A 25,330-nucleotide genomic window follows, 5' to 3' on the forward strand; every position below is an offset into this window, starting at 1 on the left:
GCGCAAATAAATTTTGTTTGATTAATTTGTGTTATTTCACAATTAATTAATTTAAAAATAATATATAGTATATTTGCGGCACGTTCCAGAGTGGAAGATACTCTCAGTATCGCCCTGGTGTAAGACCACCATTCAGAATTGAAACGTTGCTTGAAATGGCTTTAGCCGTGTTTGGTGACCAGATCTGAATAGCCAGGTACTTCCCCACCTTCCTCTTCCCCATCTCCCTCCCCTCCCCAATACCCTCAGCCTCACAACATACCCCAATTGGGGATGCCATAGTCTCACTGGCTCCAGACGGGAGCAGTTGGGACTCTTGTGCGGTAATACTGTAAAAAAAAAAAAAAAAAACATAATAAAACAAGTGAGAATTTCCACAAAAGATTTTTTAGAACTTCGCCATAACATAAGGTCTGCAATATTTTAATGTTGTTAAAGGGTAGTCCCACGCTGTTGTAGGTATTTTTGGCTTATTTCACATAACTTTATTTAAATAATAAGTAACAAACAATCATACAACATAATATGACTGTTTAGCCAGACCGGGGCACGGCGGTTGGTGGATAATGAAAGCCCTTCATTGGGCAGGGGGAAATATTTATATTACCCCCCTCCCCTCCGAACTAAAACTGGTAAATAACAATAAAACTCTTCAACGTTAAATGAATTTGTTATAAAAAAAGCAAACCCATGAATTAGTCATTACTTTCCTTAGGTTTTTGTAATTTCTCGCTGCGCCGCGAACCGCTGCGTATTCGAGCCGCCGCGCACCGTGCTCCTTATTAACAGCCTACGTGCCTTATTATAAATTAAAACCCATCATTATATACATTATTTTATAGCTAAAAATATCGTCTACAAGTTTTGTTGATTTATTTTTTTTCGTTAAGAGGCTCAGAAAGTTATGTGCAAATATATTCTGAAATACTATTTTAAAAACTGATATTTTTCCTTTACTAATAAATTGTAGAGATTGTATAACTTTTCTCGCAAAAATGAAGGAATACTATTTTTTAGAATAACTAATCAGAAACTAAACAAAAAATAAATAATATGATTTTATAAAACCATTAAGGAGATATTAGCGTATTCCGAAAGGCTTTGGAAAATATATTCAAGAGGGGGTGGGGAAGGAAGCACAAGGGGGAAAGTCGGGGACTTTTGTAAAAATACATGTCTAAAGATTTTCTAATATCTGTGAAAAATTCAGCTTCCGGGGAATTAGTTCCGACATTGGGTCTTTTTTTCCCTTCATTGACTGGGCTATATGCAGGGCCGGTCCCGAGCCTAATGACGCCTGGCGCTAGTAAAAACCTCAATAGCGTTGGGTTAGGTGCTCGGTAGTATCAGCGCCTTGGTTCCTTGCCTCCTTGGCGCCTTGACCTTGAGCGGGTTGCTCCTATCGCGCCTGCCCAGGACCGGCTCTGTCACTATCGAAGCGTTATTTGTAAATCCCCTTAAAGTGGATATAACATTTTGTAACAAAACGTATTGTTATCTTGTGTAACGGGTTATACAGGGTGTAAGGGGGTAAAGTGCACTAGCTTCGGCAGGTGATTCTAGTGTAACTTGTTATACAGGGAGTACGGGGGTAAAGTGCACCAGCTTCGGGAGGTGATTCTAGTGCAACTTGTTTTACAAGGTGTACGGGGGTAAAGTGCACCAGCTTCGGCAGGTAATTCTAATGTAACTTGTTATACAGGGTGTACGGGGGTAAAGTGCGCCAGCTTCAGGAGGTGATTCTAGCTCAAAGTGAAAGTAAAAAAGATAACTAATTTTTTTCGAAATTCCAACGTTTTAAGGTAGTTTTCAGGTGAATATGATGACTTTTTTTATGGAAAAATAAATATTCTTCGATAAAAAGGAACAATGGAATCTCGAAAAAAGTTAAGTATTTATCTTTTATACTTTTACCACATGTAGGTAGAATCACTTCCCGAATTTAGTGCACTTTACCCCCGGACACCCTGTAGAATTTAGCTGCTTCAATTTAAAATCCATTTGAGACATAAAATATTATTACGTATTTACATGATAATATATTTATTGCAGAAATTGTCTGAATTTAATTCATATTAATAAAGGATGATGAAATTTAAAATATTATGTTTTTTCATTATTATTTATCTCTCCGTAAATTGAGGTCAAATAGCTTGTGGTTGTGGGTACAGTATTATAAACATAACAGAAAATAGTTCTTAGTAACAACAGTACGTCAACAATATTAAATATCTTATCAAATAACAACAAACGTAATTCGAGAAACATTCAAACATAATAATAATAACCAAAGTGCAGATAATAGCAGTACATATTTAAAAAACAAACTTACGCTTACATTTAATGACAATTTCAAACGATTTTTTGCATTAACGATTATGGAAAATAATGCTATTTAATATGATTACTGTTAATTAATGCACACGTAAAATCTTTTATATTTGACATATGTTTGCGGAACCTGATCGATGTGAAATTCGATAGGCAGGTACTGCCAATCTAGAAAATAACTTAACCAGAGGTTACAACGCAGGATCTTCCTCTTTAGAAATTAGGTACAAAAATGTAAATTAATAAAGAATAAAAATGGATTGTAATAATAGCAAACAAACCTCTAATCAAAATCACTCAAATTATGTAAATAAATAAAAACCAGGAGATATAAATTAGTTATACATATTGTTATAATGAATTACCCCTGACTTTTAAAATGAATAAATTCCATGTGTTTTTCAAAGAGCGCAATACATATTATAATGTATTTATATACACCACCACAAGTTGTTGGCTACGTTTGGTGACTTAGCCTGGTGCCCGGGTTCATGGGGTGAGGATTGTCTAGGTCTTGTCATCGGATGCTTCTGCCCTTCTGGAGAGACTGGTTGAGGGATACCTTTTTGCAGCAGGACTCTCTCGACCCATCGCCTTGCACCACAGTGGGAGAGAAGGATACCTTTTTCCTTCCCAGATCTTCGACTCCTTCCTTTTGTTAAAATGACCCTCCACACAGCATCCCCAAATATGACATAGGCCCTGAGGGAAAATATTTTTCTCTAGGAATATGTTTAATGTATTTTCATGATTTGAGATTCTGATTAGAGGTTTATTTGCTATTTTTACAATTATTATTATTATTAATCATTTTGCACCTAATTCCGAACTAGGGGGACCCTGCGTTTATAGCCCCTGATTTTTAGATTGGCAGTACCTACCTATCGAACCCCAAATCCATCAACTTCCAAAATGTTTACGAAAATAAAATTAAATACCACTATTTTTCGTAATCGCAAATGAAAATAATCGCATATTATTGTCATTAAGTTGAATGTAAGGTTTGGTTTGTAAAAAAGTGCGTTAAAAACGGTTGCAATTAAAAGTTTACCTATTTATGTATACTCCGTTCAGACAAGGCGATTTTAGTTGATCAACACTCTGTTGAATGACACTTGATAGCTAATCGACAAGTGTGAACACCCTTTCAACAGAGTTGATCAACTCTCTGTTGAATGACACTTGATAGCTAATCGACAAGTGTGAACACCCTTTCAACAGAGTTGATCAACTCTCTGTTGAATGACACTTGATAGCTAATCGACAAGTGTGAACACCCTTTCAACAGAATTGATCAACTCTCTGTTGAATGACACTTGATAGCTAATCGACAAGTGTGAACACCCTTTCAACAGAGTTGATCAACTCTCTTTTGAATGACACTTGATAGCTTATCGACAAGTGTGAACACCCTTTCAAAAGAGTTTATCAACTCTCTGTTGAATGGCACTTGATAGCTAATCGACAAGTGTGAACACCCTTTCAACAGAGTTGATAAATTCTCTGTTGAATGACACTTGATAGCTAATCGACAAGTGTGAACACCCTTTCAACAGAGTTGATCAACTCTCTGTTGAATGACACTTGATAGTTAATCGACAAGTGTGAACACCCTTTCAACAGAGTTGATCAACTCTCTGTTAAATGACACTTGATAGCTAATCGACAAGTGTGAACACCCTTTCAACTGAGTTGATCAACTCTCTGTTGAATGACACTTGATAGCTAATCGACAAGTGTGAACACCCTTTCAACTGAGTTGATCAACTCTCTGTTGAATGACACTTGATAGCCTATAGACAAGTGTGAACACCCTTTCAACAGAGTTAATCAACTCTATGTTGAATGAAACTTGATAGCTAATCGACAAGTGTGAACACCCTTTCAACAGAGTTGATCAACTCTCTGTTGAATGACACTTGATAGCTTATCGACAAGTGTAAACACCCTTTCAACAGAGTTGATCAACTCTCTGTTGAATGACACTTGATAGCTAATCGACAAGTGTGAACACCCTTTCAACAGAGTTGATCAACTCTCTGTTGAATGACACTTGATAGCTTATCGACAAGTGTGAACACCCTTTCAACAGAGTTGATCAACTCTCTGTTGAATGACACTTGATAGCTTATTCTCAAGTGTGAACACCCTTTCAACAGAGTTGATCAACTCCCTGTTGATCCAATGACACTTGATAGCTAATCGACAAGTGTGAACACCCTTTCAACAGAGTTGATCAACTCTCTGTTGAATGACACTTGATAGCTAATCGACAAGTGTGAACACCCTTTCAACAGAGTTGATCAACTCTCTGTTGAATGACACTTGATAGCTAATCGACAAGTGTGAACACCCTTTCAACAGAGTTGATCAACTCTCTGTTGATTGACACTTGATAGCTTATTCTCAAGTGTGAACACCCTTTCAACAGAGTTGATCAACTCCCTGTTGATCCAATGACACTTGATAGCTAATCGACAAGTGTGAACACCCTTTCAACAGAGTTGATCAACTCTCTGTTAAATGACACTTGATAGCTAATCGACAATAGTGAACACCCTTTCAACAGAGTTGATCAACTCTCTTTTGAATGACACTTGATAGCTAATCGACAAGTGTGAACACCCTTTCAACAGAGTTTATCAACTCTCTGTTGAATGAAACTTGATAGCTAATCGACAAGTGTGAACACCCTTTCAACAGAGTAGATCAACTCTCCGTTGAATGACACTTGATAGCTTATTCTCAAGTGTGAACACCCTTTCAACAGAGTTGATCAACTCCCTGTTGATCCAATGACACTTGATAGCTAATCGACAAGTGTGAACACCCTTTCAACAGAGTTGATCAACTCTCTGTTGAATGACACTTGATAGCTAATCGACAAGTGTGAACACCCTTTCAACAGAGTTGATCAACTCTCTGTTGAATGACACTTGATAGCTAATCGACAAGTGTGAACACCCTTTCAACAGAGTTGATCAACTCTCTGTTGAATGACACTTGATAGCTTATCGACAAGTGTGAACACCCTTTGAACAGAGTTGATCAACTCTCTTTTGAATGACACTTGATAGCTAATCGACAAGTGTGAACACCCTTTCAACAGAGTTGATCAACTCTCTGTTGAATGACACTTGATAGCTAATCGACAAGTGTGAACACCCTTTCAACAGAGTTGATCAACTCTCTGTTGAATGACACTTGATAGCTAATCGACAAGTGTGAACACCCTTTCAACAGAGTTAATCAACTCTCTGTTGAATGAAACTTGATAGCTAATCGACAAGTGTGAACACCCTTTCAACAGAGTTGATCAACTCTCTGTTGAATTACACTTGATAGTTAATCGACAAGTGTGAACACCCTTTCAACAGAGTTGATCAACTCTCTGTTGAATGACACTTGATAGCTAATCGACAAGTGTGAACAACCTTTCAACAGAGTTGATCAACTCTCTGTTGAATGACACTTGATAGCTAATCGACAAGTGTGAATACCCTTTCAACAGAGTTGATCAACTCTATGTTTTCTATATATACACAGTTAATGAATAGCCCTACTTTTTTCTGTATGTCAAGTGATTTTATTTTGCGTATAACATCAGAAACATTAATATGAAAAGCAGGAATATGAACCCATTCCTTTGGGTGGGAGGAAGTAATTTGATTATTTGTGTTTTCCTCTTCGTGAACACATTTTTGAAGAAATCAGTAAAGAAGTAAACAAGTGTGTACCTAATAACAATTACTTTTTCTTACTGAATTTATGCGTTTATAAAGTTTTGTGACATCTGAAGTATGTGTGTTTGATGACAAGCATTTTTGAGTCAATTCTATAGTAGTGAAATATTTTGTAGTCTGAGATAAAGTTGCTGTCCTTGAAATTTTTGTGCCAGATTTTTTCCACTTTTTTTTTATAGATGGTCTGTTTCAAAGAATTTGATAATTCATCAAATTTCAACGTTCATTTTCGGGTTCTGTGAAAGTCCTATTAAAGTTCTGTTATTATATCATTATAGGCCAGTTGCTTGACAGAACTGAAATAATAACAAAAGTTGAAAAGAACTTGATAATAAAAATTAAAAATTAAACAACCCGTCCTAAGTGTAATTATTAAACCATTTGAAAAGATTGATTTGAGTTGAAGGTGTGTATTTATTGATAGCCGTGTAGATGACGGAGTAAAAAGATTCAAGATTATGGTTAACATTGTTGTTATTGTCTAAAAAAGACTAATCTGCACTTTGTATTTGTTTTATTATCTATATAGATAATAAAACAGATATTCTGCTTTGACATAATTATATGAGTAATGAGGAACAGCGTTAGAGTGTGTGTTGAGGCTGTTGTTCATAATGGTCATGCTTAAGGAAGGATGGTGGAAATCTACGGGAAGTATTACATCATTTTACTGAAGGATCACTACTATACTAAATGCGAGCTCTAAAATGTAGTCATTAGAATTATCTACATTATTCATTCGACATATTTATAATTTGTCGAGCATCAGCAGCTACATTAAAATGGTATAGTTATTAATTATTATAATATGTGTATTTGTTTGTTATCAAGGCGTATTTGCCATTTATTGTAATGACATCATGCATTTTTACTAATTTTAATAATATTTTTATCATTTTCCTCTTGACTTTAGTAACCTAAGGATAACAACCAATTAAAAATAATGACTTTTACCCATTTTTTTAAATCGCAGCGCTCTTGGTGATAATAAAAAAATACTGTAAATAATATTATTGAAATTAAAATGAGATACTCTTTATCGCCCTGGTGGCAGAGTAAATACTAGCCCACCGTTCAGCAACACAAGGATACCCCAATCGAGGAAGTCATGTCTGCGTCAGGTGGGAATGGGTTCTACCGGCATTTCAATGGAAAATACTCCGAGGAACTAGTGACATTTATGTATTCGGCACCGGTGCGTGGTCGGAAAACATGCCAAACGCGCGCTTAACATTTATACTTGCTTGACTCTATTTATCTCAAGAGAACGGATCGTTTCAAAGACTCGTTCTTGAGTTCAACTGTTCGGCTGTTTACTTCCCCCTACAACATGGGTCTTTTCAAAATCACAACCTCATCTTCTCAAAAGACGAGCACATAGCATCCCCAAAGATTACATAGGCCCTGAGGGAAAATATTTTTGTAATTTTGTTAAAGAAGTACTTAAATCATATCCACGTCAAAATGAACTTATTTCGAAGAAATGAAATCAGAATATTTGATGAACGGTTTCAGGCCGAGTGGGTTGCTTCCTTTTAATCCAGATTTCTTTCCAAGAGGTCTCAGCAAATACGTGAGAATGCTTCAAATAATCATCGTATCACGTTGTTTTAAACAATTGTTAAAAGAGATAAATTTAAAACTTATAAGGAAGTTACCGGCACTGAATAACGAATTGAAACGGAAATAACATGGGATAGAAATGACATAGAATGGAAACGACATGAGATGGAAATGACGTGGGATGTAAATGACAAAGATGGAACTGAAATTGAATGGAAATAAAATTGAATGGAAATGACATGGGATGGAAATGAAACGACACGGAAATGACATGGATCAGAAATGACATGGAACGGAAATGAGATGGAATGGATATGACATGGAATAGAAATGATATGGGATGGAAATGACACGGGATGGAAATGACATGGGATGGAACTGAAATTGAATGGAAATGACATGGGATGGAAATGAAACGACACGGAAATGACATGGATCAGAAATGACATGGAACGGAAATGACATGGAATGGATATGACATGGAATAGAAATGATATGGGATAGAAATGACACGGGATGGAAATGACATGGGATGGAAATGACATGGAAAGGAAATGACATGGAATAGAAATGATTTGGGATGAAAATGGCAAGGAATGGAAATGAAATGCAATGAAAATGACATAGAATTAAAATGACATGAAATGGAATTGACGTAGAATGGAAATGACATGGATCGGAAATGACATGGAATGGAAATGACATGAAATGGAATTGACATAGAATGGAAATGACAAGTAATGGAAATGACATGGGATGCAAATGACATGGAATGGAAATGACATGGGACGGAAATAACATGTAATTAAATGACATGTAATTTAAATGACATGAGGTGGAAATGACATAGAATGGAAATGACATGGAATGGAATTGACATGGGACGGAAAAGATAAAGATGGATATGAAATTGATAGAAAATGACATGGAATGGAAATGACATTTAATAGAAATGATATGCGATGGAAATTGCACAGAATGGAAATGACATGGAATGGAAATGACACGGGACGAAAATATAATGTTATGGAAATGACATAATATGGAAAGTACATAGAATATAAATGACATGTAATGGAAATGACATGGAATGGAAATGACATGGGACGGAATTATAATATTATGGAAATGACATGAAATGGAAAATAAATAGAATATAAATGACATGTAATGGAAATGACATGGAATGGAAATGACATGGGACGAAAATGAAAAAGAATGGAAATAACATTGGTCGGAAAAGATAAAGATGGAAATGAAATTGTTTTGAAATGACATGGAATGGAAATGACAAAGATTGAAATGACATGCGATGGGAAAGACCTGAAATTGAAATGACATGGAATGGAAATGACATGGGATGGAAATGACATGGGATGGAAATTACATGGAATGGAAATGACAAAGATGGAAATGAAATTGATTGGCAATGACGTGGATTGGAAATAACAAATATGGAAATGACATGGGATGGTAATGACAAAGATAGAAATGAAATTGATTGGCAATGACATGGGTTGGAAAAGACCTGAAATGGAAATGACATAGAATGGAAATGATATAGAATGGAATTGACATGGAATGGAATAGACATGGGATGGAAATGACATGAATAGGAAATGGCACAGAATGCAAATGACATGGACTGGAATTGAAATAGGATGGAAATGACATGGAATGGAAATGAAATGGGATGGAAATGACATGAAATGGAAATTACATAAAATATAAATGACATGGAATGGAAATGAAATGGGATGGAAATGACATGGAATAGAAATGACATGGGACGGAAATATAATGTTATGGAAATGACATGAAATGGAAATGACATAGAATATAAATAACACGTAATGGAAATGACATAGAATGGAAATGACATGGGATGGAAATGACATGAATAGGAAATGACACAGAATGCAAATGACATGGACTGGAATTGAAATAGGATGGAAATGACATGGAATGGAAATGAAATGGGATGGAAATGACATGAAATGGAAATTACATAAAATATAAATGACATGTAATGGAAATGACATGGAATGGAAATGACATGGGATGAAAACGACATAGAATATAAATGACATGTTATGGAAATGACATGGAATGGAAAGGACATGGGATGAAAATGACATGGGTCGGTAATGACAAAGATCGAAATGAAATTGATTGGCAATGACATGGATTAGCAATGACATGGATTGGAAATGACAAAGATGGAAATGACATGGGATGGAAAGAACAAAGTATGTATTGTATTGTATTATTGTAAATAAAGCGTAGATAATGGTTGCTGCCAAACATTTTTCAAATGAACTCTTAAATATCTGTGTCCTAAATGTTTGAAACTGGTGCTGGACTTAAAAATATCAACGCAATGGAAGATTTGTGTCATTCTGTTTGCCACTTCCTGCGCTTCTACGATTTATCTGCTCCTATTTCTTAGTTATGTCCCTAGCAAGAGAATTTACTGGGAATGAATACGAGTTCACATTACGTCCCTTAGCTAACAACACCGCATAAGTCATTTTTACCAACTTTACAGGAGACGAAAAAAACTGTTTATTTTAAAAACTCGGTGGATTTTTTCTGTTATTACTTAATAAATACCCTAGTTAGAGGTTAAGAAATAATTATTTATACTTACTTTAACAATTTACTTTATTTTAACTTTTATTTTATGACTTGAGCTGTGTTGACTGATATTTTATTAGATTTAGGCGGTGTTGCTTGCGGAAATGTTAGGGAATAAGGTATTAAAGATGATTTACAAAGAAAAGTTTTTATCAAGAAATATTTCAAAAATAATTAACAATCGTTAAAAATAGGTATTTATAACCTAAATCTTAAGAATAACATTGTTGAGATCAATTGCTTAAAGTTATTTGGTGACACACGAACCTTTAGAGCGTACCTAAGTGCAATTATTATTATTATTTTTTTTATTTTACCATGAAAATATTTAAAACATAGTCTTTAATAAACTCCAACTAAACAAGATATAATAGTAATAAAAAAAAATAATATACTCGAAATCTCTAGTCTAATAGTTAGTTGCAGTCTTTAGCGATTGCTGTGCGGAAGGTCATCATAAAAAGAGTGGCAACTAGATGTTAATACACTTTTTAGCTCTTACAAATCTTTATACTTCCGATTTGTAATTGGTATTCTAGCTGCATACAATTTCTGCAGGTGATTTATTTGTTTAATGCTGTTAATTGGCGTGGGACGATGTGGTAACGGCTGAAGCTCGTCATCAAAACCAATTTTTTACCAAATTGTGCTATTTGGTCTGTATTCTAGCATACGTACATCTGTGACGACTGGGTCACCTGCTTTTTTACAAGGCCGTATATATTTATAAATTAATTCTTTCGAAAAGTCGGTAAAAAAGGTATAGTCCAAATAACGAGCTTCGTAAGTCATAGGATCACTCCTAGCGGTTTTAGTAATAGCCATGTATTGTTGTGGAAGGTAAATTTCTTTACCTTTTAATTTACACTCTATTGCACTGTGTACGGAATCACATTCCATGTTGGTATGGCCTTTTACCAGGTACTTTTGAGTAATTACAATATTTTTTTTTCAATCGCTAAACGTAATAAAGCATTGCTTAAGGTAACATAGCGATTTTGAGCACAACAGCCATCGGAATATAAAATCACAGGCAATAATTTCTGGCTCAAAACTTTCTCTAGATAGTCTACTAAGCATGAAACAAAAACAAAGGCTTCAAGTGTGCTATTTGACTCATCGAACCAATAACACATTACTTCTTTAGTTGCTAAATTGTATAATGTAAAATTATGGATGCATAATTTAGTTTTATAATAAATTGCATTAGCTTGAAGATACGGAGCCAATTTTACCGATTCAACATCCTGTGTGAATACATGACAAGCTCCGGACTGTGCAATATCTTTGTCAGTATCTTTCTCTCTCCTGGCTCGATCTTTCTTCAAAACATGTTGTGCGTATTCTTCATCCGTAATGTTTCCAGTTTTATGACTGCAACAATCGTTACATTGATCTTTCTTCGGGTAGAATAGGCTCAGATTGAGTTTCAAAAATAACTTGTGGAATAATTTACGACCAAGGCATTCTCTACCCTCTAACTCACAATACTCTTGATATGTGTGGTAGAGCTGTGTCATGTTAGAGAAAATTGGTCCTAAGTATTCTCGTGATGTTTTAGCACGACAGTAATGCGACGGCATATTTGGAAGATCTGCTAAAAACTTTTCAACATATTTGTGGTCTTCAATTTTCTCTGGATTTCTGCGGTTACTGGTTGAAGTAGACAAATCTGGAGGCATGGCACAGTCTGTTTTTGTCAGCCAATATCTTATAAACGAATCTTTAATGCCAAGAGTGGCCAAGAACATTTTTTTACAGACTTGGTGACGTACATTATCAATCTTGAAAACGTAAGTTCGACTATCAGTTCTTTTGGATGATTTCTGGATTTTTTGTAATTTTCTTTGGTACTTTATTAACATGAGAAGTTATAAATGATCTTTGCTGCTCCCAGTTCATGTTCTTCCAGAAATTTTCAAATAAATATTGCCGCTTTTGTTCGTTATGTTGTCACATGATCTGAGTTTAGATTTCTTGCAAAACACCATCATCACCTGAACTCCATGAATCAATTTCTTCTCCATCCATAGTGTATTTCAATTATTGAGCTTCCTCAAAGAAATAAAATACATTTTGAAACACCGCCCAAGTTAAAAAAGCTGGTTAGTAAACACCGCTTAAGTAAACGAAGATATTCAATAATGATTTCTTTCTATATGAATATTATGTGATAATCAATAAACATTACTGTATTATATAGCTTACCTCTAAATATTCTATTAAAACATCTTGCAAAGACCTTTCAGCGATAAAACTCACATAAAAATATAATAATCACGGAGCGCGAAGTACTCTTACGAGAAATGTATGACAGACTAACGACTTGTGCGGTGTTGAGAGGCTAACCGACTTGCGCGCTGTCACTACTTTTTGAATGAAGGCTTCTAATTGACTGAAATCTATATCATGTGACCAATGGTTAGACGCGCAATGAGCAGCTCTATCTATCGGCATTAAAATGTGAAAACCGCCAATTTTCGACTTGAGCGGTGTTGTAAGCTATGGGACGATTAGTTTAATATCTAAACATAAACAATCGCCAAATGTTTCATCTTAGAAAATAGAATTCATTTCAATTTAATCTTTTCGAAAATTATCACTTTATTGGTAATCCGATTAAAGGCGGTATTACGCCGTTCCTAATATTTTTTAGTAAATTTCTAATATATTGGAACACGTGTTCGTGTACCTGCATTTGCCTTGATAACATATAATAAGGAAATGCTTATTATAATTTTTATGTACACACTTTCGGACATCGTGATAATATTTTCGTATTTTTTAAATTTATCAGGAAACCTATATATTCAATGATAAAGGGCCTGCAATCCCGTTTTTAACCGGATTACTAATCCTTTGAAGAGATTTCTAATAAATTAGCAGTACTCATTTTTCTCCGTGTATGTTGTAAAAAACGTTTAAAATGTTATAAAGCAACATAAATAGAATGCACAGCGCCGTTTTGTTTTGTTGATAAATTAATGCTATTTTGTATTTTTTTACGTTATCAAATATAACAAATAACAGAAAAATATACTGATTATTAGATTTTTATTGTGGAAATAACAGCTTTGCTATATGATTTTTTTAAATTAAATGCTGTTATTTTAAGTTTGGTCCGTCATTTCTACAACGAGATATGGAGCTTTGAAATATTCATTAAAATGTGTAAAAATAAATTTTCTTAGACAAAAAAAAAGATGAGTATTGAAACTACGGCTAAGTAAATAGTTACTAGCAAGTACATAAATTCAAAGATGGAAATGCAATTGATTGTAAAGAATATAGAATGGATATGACATGGAATGTAAATGACATGGAATGCAAATGACATGGGATGGAAATGACATGGAATGCAAATGACATGGGATGGAAATGACATGGGATGGAAATGACATGGGATGGAAATGACATGGGATGGAAATGACATGGGATGGAAATGACATGGAATGTAAATGAAATGGGATGAAAATGACATAGAATGCAAATGACATGGGATGTAAATGACATGGAATGCAAATGACATGGGATGGAAATGACATGGAATGGAAATGACATGGGAGGGAAATTACAAAGATGGAAATGACATGAAATGGAAATTGATACATGGAACGGAAATGACATGTAATGGAAATGACGTGGGATGGAAAAGACATGTGAAGGAAATGACAAAGTTGGAAATGAAATTGATCGGAAAGGACATGGGATGGAAATGACATGGAATGGAAAAGACACGGAATGGAAATGACACGGAATGGAAATGATATGGAATGGAAATGACATGGAATGGAAATGACATGGAATGGAAATGACATGGAATGGAAATGACATGGAATGGAAATGGCATGGAAATAAAAAAAAGATGAATTTAACGTGTTGTTTAGAATGATTTGTTTTTTACAATAGTGAATAATAATAACACAGAAAACGAAAATAAATTTATGGATTCCATTACGCTTGATGCCCAAGAACCTGGATCAAATCCTAGTACAGTGGAAGATAGTGAATGACACAAAGTTATTAGAAAAATACCCTTTCCGCCCCAAAGAACCTTCAAGAAATTCAAGTTAAATTCAAGAAAGGCAGTTTACCAAGAAAAGATTCCATAAGCTGTTGCGTCAAGGCAGTGTACCAAGAAAAGATTCCATAAGCTGTTGCGTCAAGGCAGTGTACCAAGAAAAGATTCCATAAGCTGTTGCGTCAAGGCAGTGTACCAAGAAAAGATTCCATAAGCTGTTGCGTCAAGGCACTACAATATTAGTGTAAGAAAAGAGAATGAAGAATAATCCAATCACCATATCGAGCAGTCCGATGCAGCACTGGCGCAAGCTTCACTCTCATCCTACAGATGACGGTGGTGGCAGATTGATGTCAAAGATACCTAAAGGTCGAAGATTGCAAAGAACGACACTTGTGTACCCGACATGTTCTTATGTATTATGTTCACGGTGGCTGGTGATCTGTGCAATACAATGGAAGGGGTTGCGTTATCATTCACCTTTTTCAATTTACTCTTTAGTTTTGTACATTTTAATTTATTGTTACAAATAACTTGTTTTATTATATTACATTAAAAACACTGGTAAACTAAAGAAGGCTGGTACTAAACATCCATTAGTGAGAGATGTTAAGCGAATGTCTTTTGGGTAGTCAATAAATATAGTGTAACATGGCTAATAACTGTAGAAAGGGGGCCAATAACTGTGGAAAGGGGGCCAATAACTGTGGAAAAGGGGCCAATAACTGTGGAAAGGGGGGCAATAACTGTGGAAAGGGGGGCAATAACTGTGAAAAGGGGGCCAATAACTGTGGAAAGAGGCTAATAACTGTAGAAAGGGGGTCAATAACTGTGGAATGGGGGCCAATAACTGTGGAAAGGGGGCAATAACTGTGGAAAGGGGGCCAATAACTGTGGAATGGGGGCCAATAACTGTGGAAAGGAGGGCAATAACTGTGGAAAGGGGGCCAATAACTGTGGAAAAGGAGGCAGAACTGTGGAAAGGGGGGCCAATAATGTGGAAGGGGCCAGAAACTGTGGAAAGGGGGCCAATAACTGTGGAAAAGGAGGCAGAACTGTGGAAAGGGGGCCAATAATGTGGAAGGGGCCAGAAACTGTGGAAAGGGGCAAATAATGTGGAAAGGGGGCAATTATGTCAAAGGGGGCCAATAATGTGGAAACGGAGATAATAACTGTGGAAAGAGGGCTAATAAATATAGCATGGAATGGCTTATAACTGTGGAAAGGAAGCCAATAACTGTGGAAAAGGAGGCAGAACTGTGGAAAGGGGGGCAACAATGTGGAAAGGGGGCCAATAATGTCGAAAGGAGGCCAATAACTGCGGAAAAGGGGGCCAATAAACATAGCATGGCATAACCAATAATGTGGAAAGGGGGCCAATAAAGTGTAAATGGGGTTAATAACTGTGTAAAGGGGGCCAATAATGTGGAAAGGGGTCCAATAACTGTGGAAAGGGAGGCCAATAAAAATAGCATGGCATGGCCAATAACTGTCGAAAGGGGACCCAATAAACATAGCATGGCATGGCCAATAACTTTGGAAAAGGGGGCCAATAAACATAACATTGCATGGCCAATAACTGTGGAAAGGAGGCCAATTACTGTGGAAAGGGGGGCCAATAAATATAGCATCGCATGGCCAATAACTGTGGAAAGGGGACCAATAACTGAATATCATTTCTTTATTCAATTTACAAATACTTAACCTATACTATAAAATATTCATCAATTTAAGAGAAAACTAATTATCAACAAGCATTAAGAAATAAATTACCGACCTATAGGTGTAAATAGTTTTAAAACAAGTTATTTATTAACAGAACCTATCGTTGTACAAATTAAAAAAATATCTTAAATTCGGTGAATATTTATTTATACTGGGTTTTTACAGATGTGAGAACATTCCAGATATTATAAATCAGTTAATTTATGTTAAATAAATAGGTTCAACAATTACAAAAATATATTCATTTTCATACATCTTAAGGCGAAGCTTAATGCCAAATCACCATTTTGATTCACCTTTACAACGAATTGGTGTACATTATGAATACCAAAAAATACACTTAAGATAAATTGAACGTTTTCCTATCGCTTCGCTTGAGTAGAATACAAATAAATATATAAATCACTCAATAAAAAATATAAATGCAAACTACTAAAAAAAAAATTTTTTCAATAGAAATGTATGAACGCATAAAGGAAACAACTTTTCAAAATACAGTATTATTGCTAAGATTATCTGTGACAGTTTCACTTGATAAAATTTTTTGCTTTCTCATAAAATTTTTTACAAAATAAATAAAAACCAGTTATTTGCTTGAAATCGAACGTTTCTAGACCCCGTTTGTCAAGCGATTTCAATGCCTATTACCTACGATATAAGGTATACCAAGAATATACACATATTTGGCTTGTATCTTCCTCTTGATTAAGATAAAACAAATAAAAATACAAAATTATATGAAAGCTCACTCAAATGACAAATAATACAAAAAAATAAAAGAGACACAAATAGAGACGCAAGTAATACGTAATATAATCAGGGCAAAATATTTTTTATAGCAGAACATTTTTCTAAATCTATATAAATTATAGACGAAAATGTCTACTTCAGCACACTCCATCTAATTATCATATTTGGGTCATTTGTTAATGTATTCAGGTGAAACATGCTATGGCGTCTCAAACAATGGGAGTTGGGAACATTTAATTCAATATTGCTAATACATAATGCAGTATCATTAGTAGATGCATTCAGAGTCACTTGATACTACTTGTATTGCAGTCAATTCATATCTCCGGGTGGAAAAAGAACTTCAAGCTACGTCAGTACTTTCTCGATGAGCCAACCTTGTTAAGGCGATCCAATACCAAGTAATGCAAAATCAGATGTTTTTGGTTTGAAAATTTGATTGCTTAGAAATACTACAGATGCTTTAATTAAATACTGCAAGTAGAACACATCTTGAGCTTATCAGCAAACGATCATATTTTTGATAAGACCATTTATAAGCCTAGAAAAAAATAAAGTATCAGGCCTAAAAAAAAACTGTCTAGTGCAAAATATCCCTTTTACAAACCCATTTTCGAATATTTTTTTATTGTATAATGTGGGAAATTATTTTTTCATTCGATTATCGAAGGAAATATTCATATATGTACCAGAACTTCACAAAATAAAACAAAATGTGCATTTTCGCGATTTTTATTTTTACACGAATATTGATCGATTTTCGGGGAGATATAAATTGAATTTGCCATTGTGAAATAAACTCTATGCCGTCTACATAAGGGTTTCACGCTATTGTATTTAGTTACCGCCCGGCGCTGGTGGTATGAAGATGTTCTTTATCTTAGTTCCGCTCTGTTCTGTGAAATTTTAGCGACTCTAATCAGTTTACGTGTAATCGTTTTTTTTTAAATTCCTACTTTTATACAATGGGGAGGAAAGATAATAGAAAACTGGGTACGCTTAGTGGCCTAAAACAAAATAAATAAAAACATGCTGGAATATTTGGGTTAGTTAAAATAATTTTTTTCATAATTAGGTACCTAGAAACAATAACGCAAGAAATATTTGTTTATTTTATGTTATTATATTTAGAAATCAAACAGATATACATAAAGAATTATAACAAATATACATTGCATAATGAACGCACGATAAAATAAGTTACAATCATTATTTAAATATACAAAAAAAATATGATAAATCGGTCATCATCGATTTTCGAACACGATTAGACTATCAGGTAAAATATACTCATGGAGTAGGAATTATTTTTTTATTTTTTCGATGCATTCAATGTCTTTTGTAATATAATTTATTTAAATGTTTTTTACATGACTCTACGTAATCTTTCCTTATTTTTTTTTTAAATACTGCCGTTTCAATAATTCTTAACTATAATAAGGTATTGTAATTTATTTAATTTAGTCGATTTATATGATAATACTATTTGAAAAACCACCATGCAATAATTTCTTTGTCAAAAATATGTAAATTACGCAGCTGAACAAAACAACGAGTGTAGAGTGTAAAACCAATTTCAAATTTCGCGCGCTTTTGCGTACCGAAGCGACGCACAGTGGTAAAATTTAACGAAATTTCGAAATTTTATTACTTGGATTGTTTTAAAGTGGTCAGTTATTGTCAGTTCACGCATCACAGATTGCTTGTGTTTTATTCTAAATGGTCAATGCGGGTTTTGTTCATTTTTCGAGTGAGTTCATTTATAAGGCATAAAAAAAGACCATGAGAGTCCTTAGATATAAAGGATCACAATGATTCAGAATAATGATGTAAATCTCCAATAAGACAAACTTTTGATCGATAGATTGATACTATAGTTGATACCTTTCCAAATAAAATTTTGAGACAATTGGCATTTATTATTGTGATTTACTTCACCTCGGCTTTTATTTCATTTTTATGTTTATAATTTTTCTTTGCGTAGAATTTGGTTTATTTTAAATTACATTTTTGTAAGTATTTCATCCAACAAATTTCCAGGCTTGGGGATTTTTATTTTAGTTAAAACACAGCTTCGTTACATTCCGTCCATTTTTTTGTGCATTACAGATTGATTTAATCCTATTACAATACACGTATTTATTATTATTTTCTACGAACCTTGGGTTAAACATGGAAGACAACATAAGTATTCTACTTTTATGGCTATTTACATTTTGTATTCACACAGCGGTAGGCAAGATCGAAACATTTACACGACCGAAACACCAATCGAATTAATGGCTCGAACTTCAGCGGGAGCAATAGCTGCGAGCAGAGGCAGCGTTTTAGTGTCTCAGGGGAGGGTACAATATGGTACTTTTGTATGGTAGGTAAGTACGGCTTTTGCAACAATGGACAAAACCAATGTGTTCATACTAACAATGATACATTTATGGTTTACTTGCAAATAGCGATAGGCGCAATCGACAAATCATCGATTTTTTTTTGACCATCCACATATTATATCATTTATGATTTTTTACAAAACGATTTTGTCAAAAATCATTCGAAAAGATAGTCAGAGACAATCATTTTCACAATCGAATGTCAAATCCGAGAGATTATATTTCGAGACGTCAAAAACATCTCGGATTGGTATATTGTATTAGATGCACGATTGCATTTGGGATTACGCAATTATTCTTTGCTAATATTGTCAAATGTTGGTATTTGATGATTTTTGACGAAATCCGTTTGTCCATAATAACCATCATTGAATCGAAATTTTTCTATGATCAAAAATATCGAGTAAATCATCGATGTTTTGTTGATTGTGGCCATCGCTAATTCACATTCCGAAAATATTCTAAAAATTATATTATCTATCTTCGTTATGTCTTTTCATTGATTTTTCTGCGACGTCTGACATCTCACCTTTATATCATTAGTTAGGTATATCAAATTAATAACCTATAATATTAATACCTCCAACTTCTGACACCCCCCGGTACACCCGCCTGCCGACGACCTTGTCCGAATATTGAAATCCATTATAATCGATTCTCACCTAAAGCTGATTTACAAGTAGAACAAAGCTAGACTGTGACTGTGGTCATGTCTTATATTCAGGAAATTTTTATCAGCAAAACGTGAAATGTCAATTGAAAATATTTACAGCAATTCTGTTGATAATATCTTTGTGTTTGTTTGGTTTGGTTTCTTTAAATCCTTTTGAAACCAAAGTCTATCACGGATTGAGCAAGCAGATCTTAACTGATTATTTACAAAAAATGTCATGGAACTGTTTATTTATGCGGTTGCAGTTTGCTGACTTGGAATGATTGGCTTTGTCAACATGAGTTTGATCTCTAATTTACTAACCATCATGCCGTTTCCCGCAGGGGTAGGCAGAGAGGACGGACCGCCAAACAACTCGGTCACACCACACACTCCTTGTCTCATTTACATTCATACATCGTCTCATACGTACTCTTCTATTATTCTGATTATTGACATGGCCCGACTCGACTATCTGATTCATGTCTTCCTCGGGCGTCCCCGACTTCTGCTACCATGATCATACATTAATCTCTGCCACGTCTTAAATAAAATAAATACAACAATTTAATAATATTGAATACAAATCACGTTTATTTTAGTTTAAAGATAATGGAAATTTATACCGATCAGTCGTATGAACAGAAATAATATTTTATCTCTCTTGCAAAAGTCGTGTTTTATGTTGTTGTGAACCGCTCAATTCTGTGTTATCTCTCGCATACATTTGAACAATTCGCACTCAACTGATAATTTAATGTTGCTTCAGTAATTTGTTCTGATTATTTTATTGAAGTTGTCTGCGTTCTCGTCTTCGCTGATTGATTTCTTCTCTGTTTCGATCCCAATACATCCGATTACGTTCATTTCTTTTAGCATCCTTGTGAACGGACTGTGCACTTTCTTTGTGCAGTCTATTATCTCTTTTACGCTGGTTGATTTCCTCTCTATGTCGCTCCCAATACATCCGATTACGTTTATTCCTCGTAGCCTCTTTCTGAACGGACTGTGCGCCTTCTTTATTTAGCCTACTATCTCTTTTGCGCTTGTTAATTTCTTCACGGTGTTTTTCACGATATCTTTGTTGCCGCGCTTTTTTCAGAGCGTGCTTATTGTCCAATCTGAAGTTACGAAATTTTGATTTAAAATGATAACAAAACACAAGAAATGTATGTGATGAAATGTTACATAAATATCATTACCTGTCTGATACATTGTGTCTTTGATTTGATTTGATGGATTGATTTGGCTCGTTATTAGTTTCAATTATAATGTCACCTATCTCCTGTGAAGTATGAGCGCTGAAAATAATTATGTAATCTCATTAGGTAGTGTTGAAATTAAATGCGCGTGCGTGCCCGAGGGAGAGAGAGAGAGAGAGAGAGAGAGAGAGAGAGCAATGCAAATGAGGGTAGTGATATTGAGCACGTGGGTATACCAATCCCACGTTTTACAAACACATGCGCAGCAAGTTACCTATTTGCTGATATTTGTACAGCTCTGATACGGCTAACCTCATATGCAATAGAACGGGGTGAGCGTATGCAATAAGTGAAAGAGAGATAGAGTAAATATGTATAGCCGTCACGGAAGGAAGGTGAATAGAAAATTAACAAGTTTTTTATGTTTTTTGATAATAATACAATTATTTTTTCAATATTAAAATATTTACATTTATAGAATGCGGTTAAGTTGTAAGTAACATCAATTGTATCTTCCGTTATTTTTTTAACAGGCAGCAGTGCATTTACACCTTTAATGTTACTCATATTTAAAATCAATAAACAATGTATTAATAAACGCCAACGGCGCTCTGTTCGAAACGATGCTCTGGGTTGTAAAATCACAGCGATTTAAACAAATGAGGAGGGAGCCGACTGGGCGAATGAAGCGTAGTTCCGTGCAAGAGTCGGTTCTACCTTCCTAGCTGGCCCAGAGGTGTTTTATATCGAAAGAAAAATAAAGTATAAAATGAATACCAGGTATAGAAAGATATGCACAAAACATATAAGTAGACTTGGATTAAATTAATATTGTTTGAGAAAATAATATGATACCATAGTCTTCTCATACCTGCCTTCTGTGCAGTTAAATAGATCCGCCACCTCTACGTGCGTATTACTAACTTCATGTAATCTAGGTAAATCGAGAGCTTGAAATGCTCAGTCCAGATATTGATTAATTAAACAGGATTTTAGAACGAGTAGCTCTCGATGATACATGAAATTCAGTAAGTTTAAGTCAATCAGGGCTGTCTATACTACCATTTATAATTTTAAATAAAAATATTAAGGACGGTTTTTTTAACAAAATTTGATCAATTCATCAAATTTCAAAGATAATATTCAAGTTGTAAAAGTATTATTCAAATTCTGTTATTATTCCATTGCTGAGAGCTTTTTTTCATTCCGAGCACAAGAATGATTTCTTTCCAGTAATGGTTCCATAGACGAACCATTGCGCTTTCATAATTGCACCTGTATGTACATTCTGATCACGAAAATGGTATCTCTCCAGTGTGGGTACGAATATGACACATAGATTGTAAGTGCATTCCGAGCACGAGAATGGTTTCTCTCCAGTTTGGATATCAATATGACGAATCGTTACACTTTTGTGACTACACCAATAATTGCATTCCTAACATGACAATGGTTTCTCTCCAGCGTGAGGTCTACTATGACTTACCACTGTGCTTTTATGACTGCATCTGTAAGTACATGCCAAACACGAAAATGGTTTCTTTCCAATGTGGGATCTTAAATTATTTACCATGAAATATTAGTTTTGTTACTACACCTGTTGGAATAAGTAGGGCGGGAAAACGATTTCTTTCCTGTGAATGATTGTTTTGCTTTCTGGTCTTTCGTGCAAGCAATAGACGATTTGGACGAAACGAATTCTGTAATAACAAAATAAACATTGTGAATGGCATAAAGGGTATTTGACAGACAACGGCAAGTCAGTTTTCACACAAAACGTGATAAACAAGTTAAAAATTGTTTTTAAATAAAAAAGTGTATGCATTTTAGTTTCCAGAATGGTAAACATCTTGGATTCCACTATTGAACCTGTGAGTTCGATTTTCGGATGATATACCTACCCTATAATTATTTGTATCGTTGCACCTATAAGCGATCGCTTATTAACAGAAGAAAATAAGTAAACTTCAGTTTGGAAACCAAATTAAACTCAAGTTTCGTTCGTAAGTGAAGCTTTTACCTGTTTTTCCTGTAAAATATACGTGGGATCAGGACGGATCACTGTTATAGAGGCTACACAAATGTGGATCTACACACATCATACTTAAAACCTTGGAAAAATGAGTGAGGAACGCAGAGGTTCTTCATCTAACAGACAAAAATTGAACATTGAGTACAACGGGGGTATCAATTACAAGATAACCCAAATCAAATGCTAGGGTTAGATTGATTGAAGACTTGGTAAAGGCCTTTCTTTCTACCATACCCCCATAGCGATGTGAGTGGTATGAATGCAGTTCTGAGCTGTTCGGCCAGCAGTCTGCACGATAAACCAACCTCCCATAAGAGAGAGTACTTAATGCATAAGTTAATGGCTTACCTCGGCTTTGGTCGATCTTTTCCAGATATAAGAAACATTCCTTTTTAATGTCAGGAGAGTGATTATCAATTTCAGAACATTCACCATGTTCTTGCGCTTTTTCCTCTGCAGCTAGCGTGCCTGGTTGACACTTGATCGCAGAAACGTCCTCTGCTTCCTGTTTGACAATTCCGTACTGCAATATTGCAGCACAGTGAGATGTTGGACTCTCTTGTTTGGGAACTGTCTCCGGTTCTGACTTTATGATACTGACATCCCAGGTCATAATATCCTTTTCAGTTAAACTAAAGTCCGCTAGAGTCCCCGGTTCACGCTTGACATAAAAAGTGTCCTCTGTCTCCCGTTTGACAATCCCATACTGCAATGTCTCCGGTTCGGACTTAATGACACAGACATCTGAGGTCAAAAGATCCGTGTCAGGTAAACTAGAGTCCGCTAGAGTCCCCGGTTCATACTTGATAGCAGAAGCGCCTTCTATATCCTGTTTGACAATCACGTGCTGTAATATTGCATCACGGTGAGATGTTAGACTCTCTTCTTCAAGGATTGTCTCGGGTTCGGACTTTATGACGCCTACGTCCCAGATCATAATATCCATTGCAGATTAATGCTGTCTGATTTCACAGTTAGCGCATTAGTCTTGGAAACAAAAATTGCATATTTAAATGCAGCGTAATTAATACAGAATACAACACTACGTGGTTCTCTAAAAACTTATCTTTCAAAACCTTAACAATTCGCTATTAGTCGCTCTACCCGACGCTACTCTGTTGCTGTGTGCGCAACTGCTTTTGCGTTTACTTCCGTTTCTGCCTCAATATCTGTGGCTGCATACTCTACATTGCAGTGGTACATATTTATCACTAAATATTTTATTTCGTACTTACTGACTCCGCATGCATTTCCGAAGTAATGACAGGTGCGGACAGGTGGGTGACACGATGCCATAGACAAATCAACCCAAGACAAACCGGAAGATAGATAATTTTTATATTCAAACTTTAGATCAGTGTTCTGTCGGTGAATAGCCATAAAAATAACTTCAATTTAAGTTGATCAACTCGACACTTGAGAGCACATATTGACAAGTGTGAACTTTGACAAAGTTGCTCAAGTTTTTAGTTAGAAATCCCGCCATTCAATTAAAGTTCATCATCTTAAATTGAACGGTCTGATCGCCGTAAAACGCTGGCCAAGTTCAATACAAACACGCAATTCGTATTCATAATATTATTTTACGATGTCATACTTAGCAATCTGCGGATTTTGGAAAAATCTAGCAATATTCATAGAAAATCTACCGAATTTTGTGAAAAACAAGCGAAATTTTTTGAAAGTTTGCTGAAATTTTTCAAAATCTACCGAATTCAACTAAAATCCACAAAAATGTACCGAAGTTTTCAGTTTTCGGAACCAAACTTCTGAAATTCTCAGCTGAAGGGGCATCGTAAAAATATAGACATTTCATCCAAATTCATATAGGAATCGTTTATAGTCAAAGACAGAACTTTCCAGAATCGATCTAAATCTAACAGTTCTGCATTTGATTCTAACTTCGTGGAGGATTCTAACATCGTGAACTTTGAGACCAAACACGAGATTCAATCATTTTGAATACAACAGAGATGTGATTTAAATAACGAATTAAACATTATGACATAAATAATAATAATGAGGCATATTTAGTAGTGATGGACAAAAATGAAACATTTACATAATATAAATATTTTGATGAAAACATCAAAAGAATCGAGCGATTAATCGATTTAATCGCTTGGAGTTCAACGGGAGCAGTAGCTGCGGAAAGAGACCGACTATTGTATTATGTTGAGGTGGGAAGAAGGGAGCGGCAATTGGAAAGAGACAGACTATTGTATTATGTTGAGGTGGGAAGAAGGGAGCGGCACTTGGAAAGAGACAGACTATTGTATTATGTTGA

General features: G+C 35.1%; 1 protein-coding gene across 2 annotated transcripts; it reads right to left on the reverse strand.

The window, feature by feature from the left end:
- Positions 1–20,379: 20,379 nt before the first annotated feature.
- LOC149414054 (uncharacterized) lies at positions 20,380–24,533 on the reverse strand. Of its 2 annotated transcripts, XM_089643972.1 has the most exons (5): positions 24,279–24,329; positions 23,392–23,872; positions 22,609–22,711; positions 21,012–21,110; positions 20,380–20,930 (listed from the first exon to the last, which is right to left on the reverse strand). In XM_089643972.1, the coding sequence occupies exons 1-5, from the start codon at positions 24,291–24,293 to the stop codon at positions 20,597–20,599; spliced, it is 1,032 nt and encodes a 343-aa protein (XP_089500098.1). In that variant the 5' UTR covers positions 24,294–24,329; the 3' UTR covers positions 20,380–20,596. The 2 variants fall into 2 exon arrangements, with proteins under 2 accessions (XP_089500098.1, XP_089500097.1); XM_089643971.1 differs by having other exon boundaries at positions 23,392–24,533.
- Positions 24,534–25,330: the final 797 nt, after the last annotated feature.

Source organism: Hesperophylax consimilis, chromosome 20 (genome assembly GCF_061612785.1).
Source record: "Hesperophylax consimilis isolate HC1 chromosome 20, BYU_Hcon_1.0, whole genome shotgun sequence".
NCBI classification, from domain to species: domain Eukaryota; kingdom Metazoa; phylum Arthropoda; class Insecta; order Trichoptera; family Limnephilidae; genus Hesperophylax; species Hesperophylax consimilis.

Coding starts and splice junctions, on each gene's coding strand:
- LOC149414054 (XM_089643971.1), bottom strand. CDS start 23,989: ATGGATATTATGATCTGGGACGTAGGCGTCATAAAGTCCGAACCCGAG. Junction 22,712..23,391: donor AAAGATCGACCAAAGCCGAG/GTAAGCCATTAA, acceptor TTGTTATTACAG/AATTCGTTTCGTCCAAATCG. Junction 20,931..21,011: donor AGACACAATGTATCAGACAG/GTAATGATATTT, acceptor TCGTAACTTCAG/ATTGGACAATAAGCACGCTC.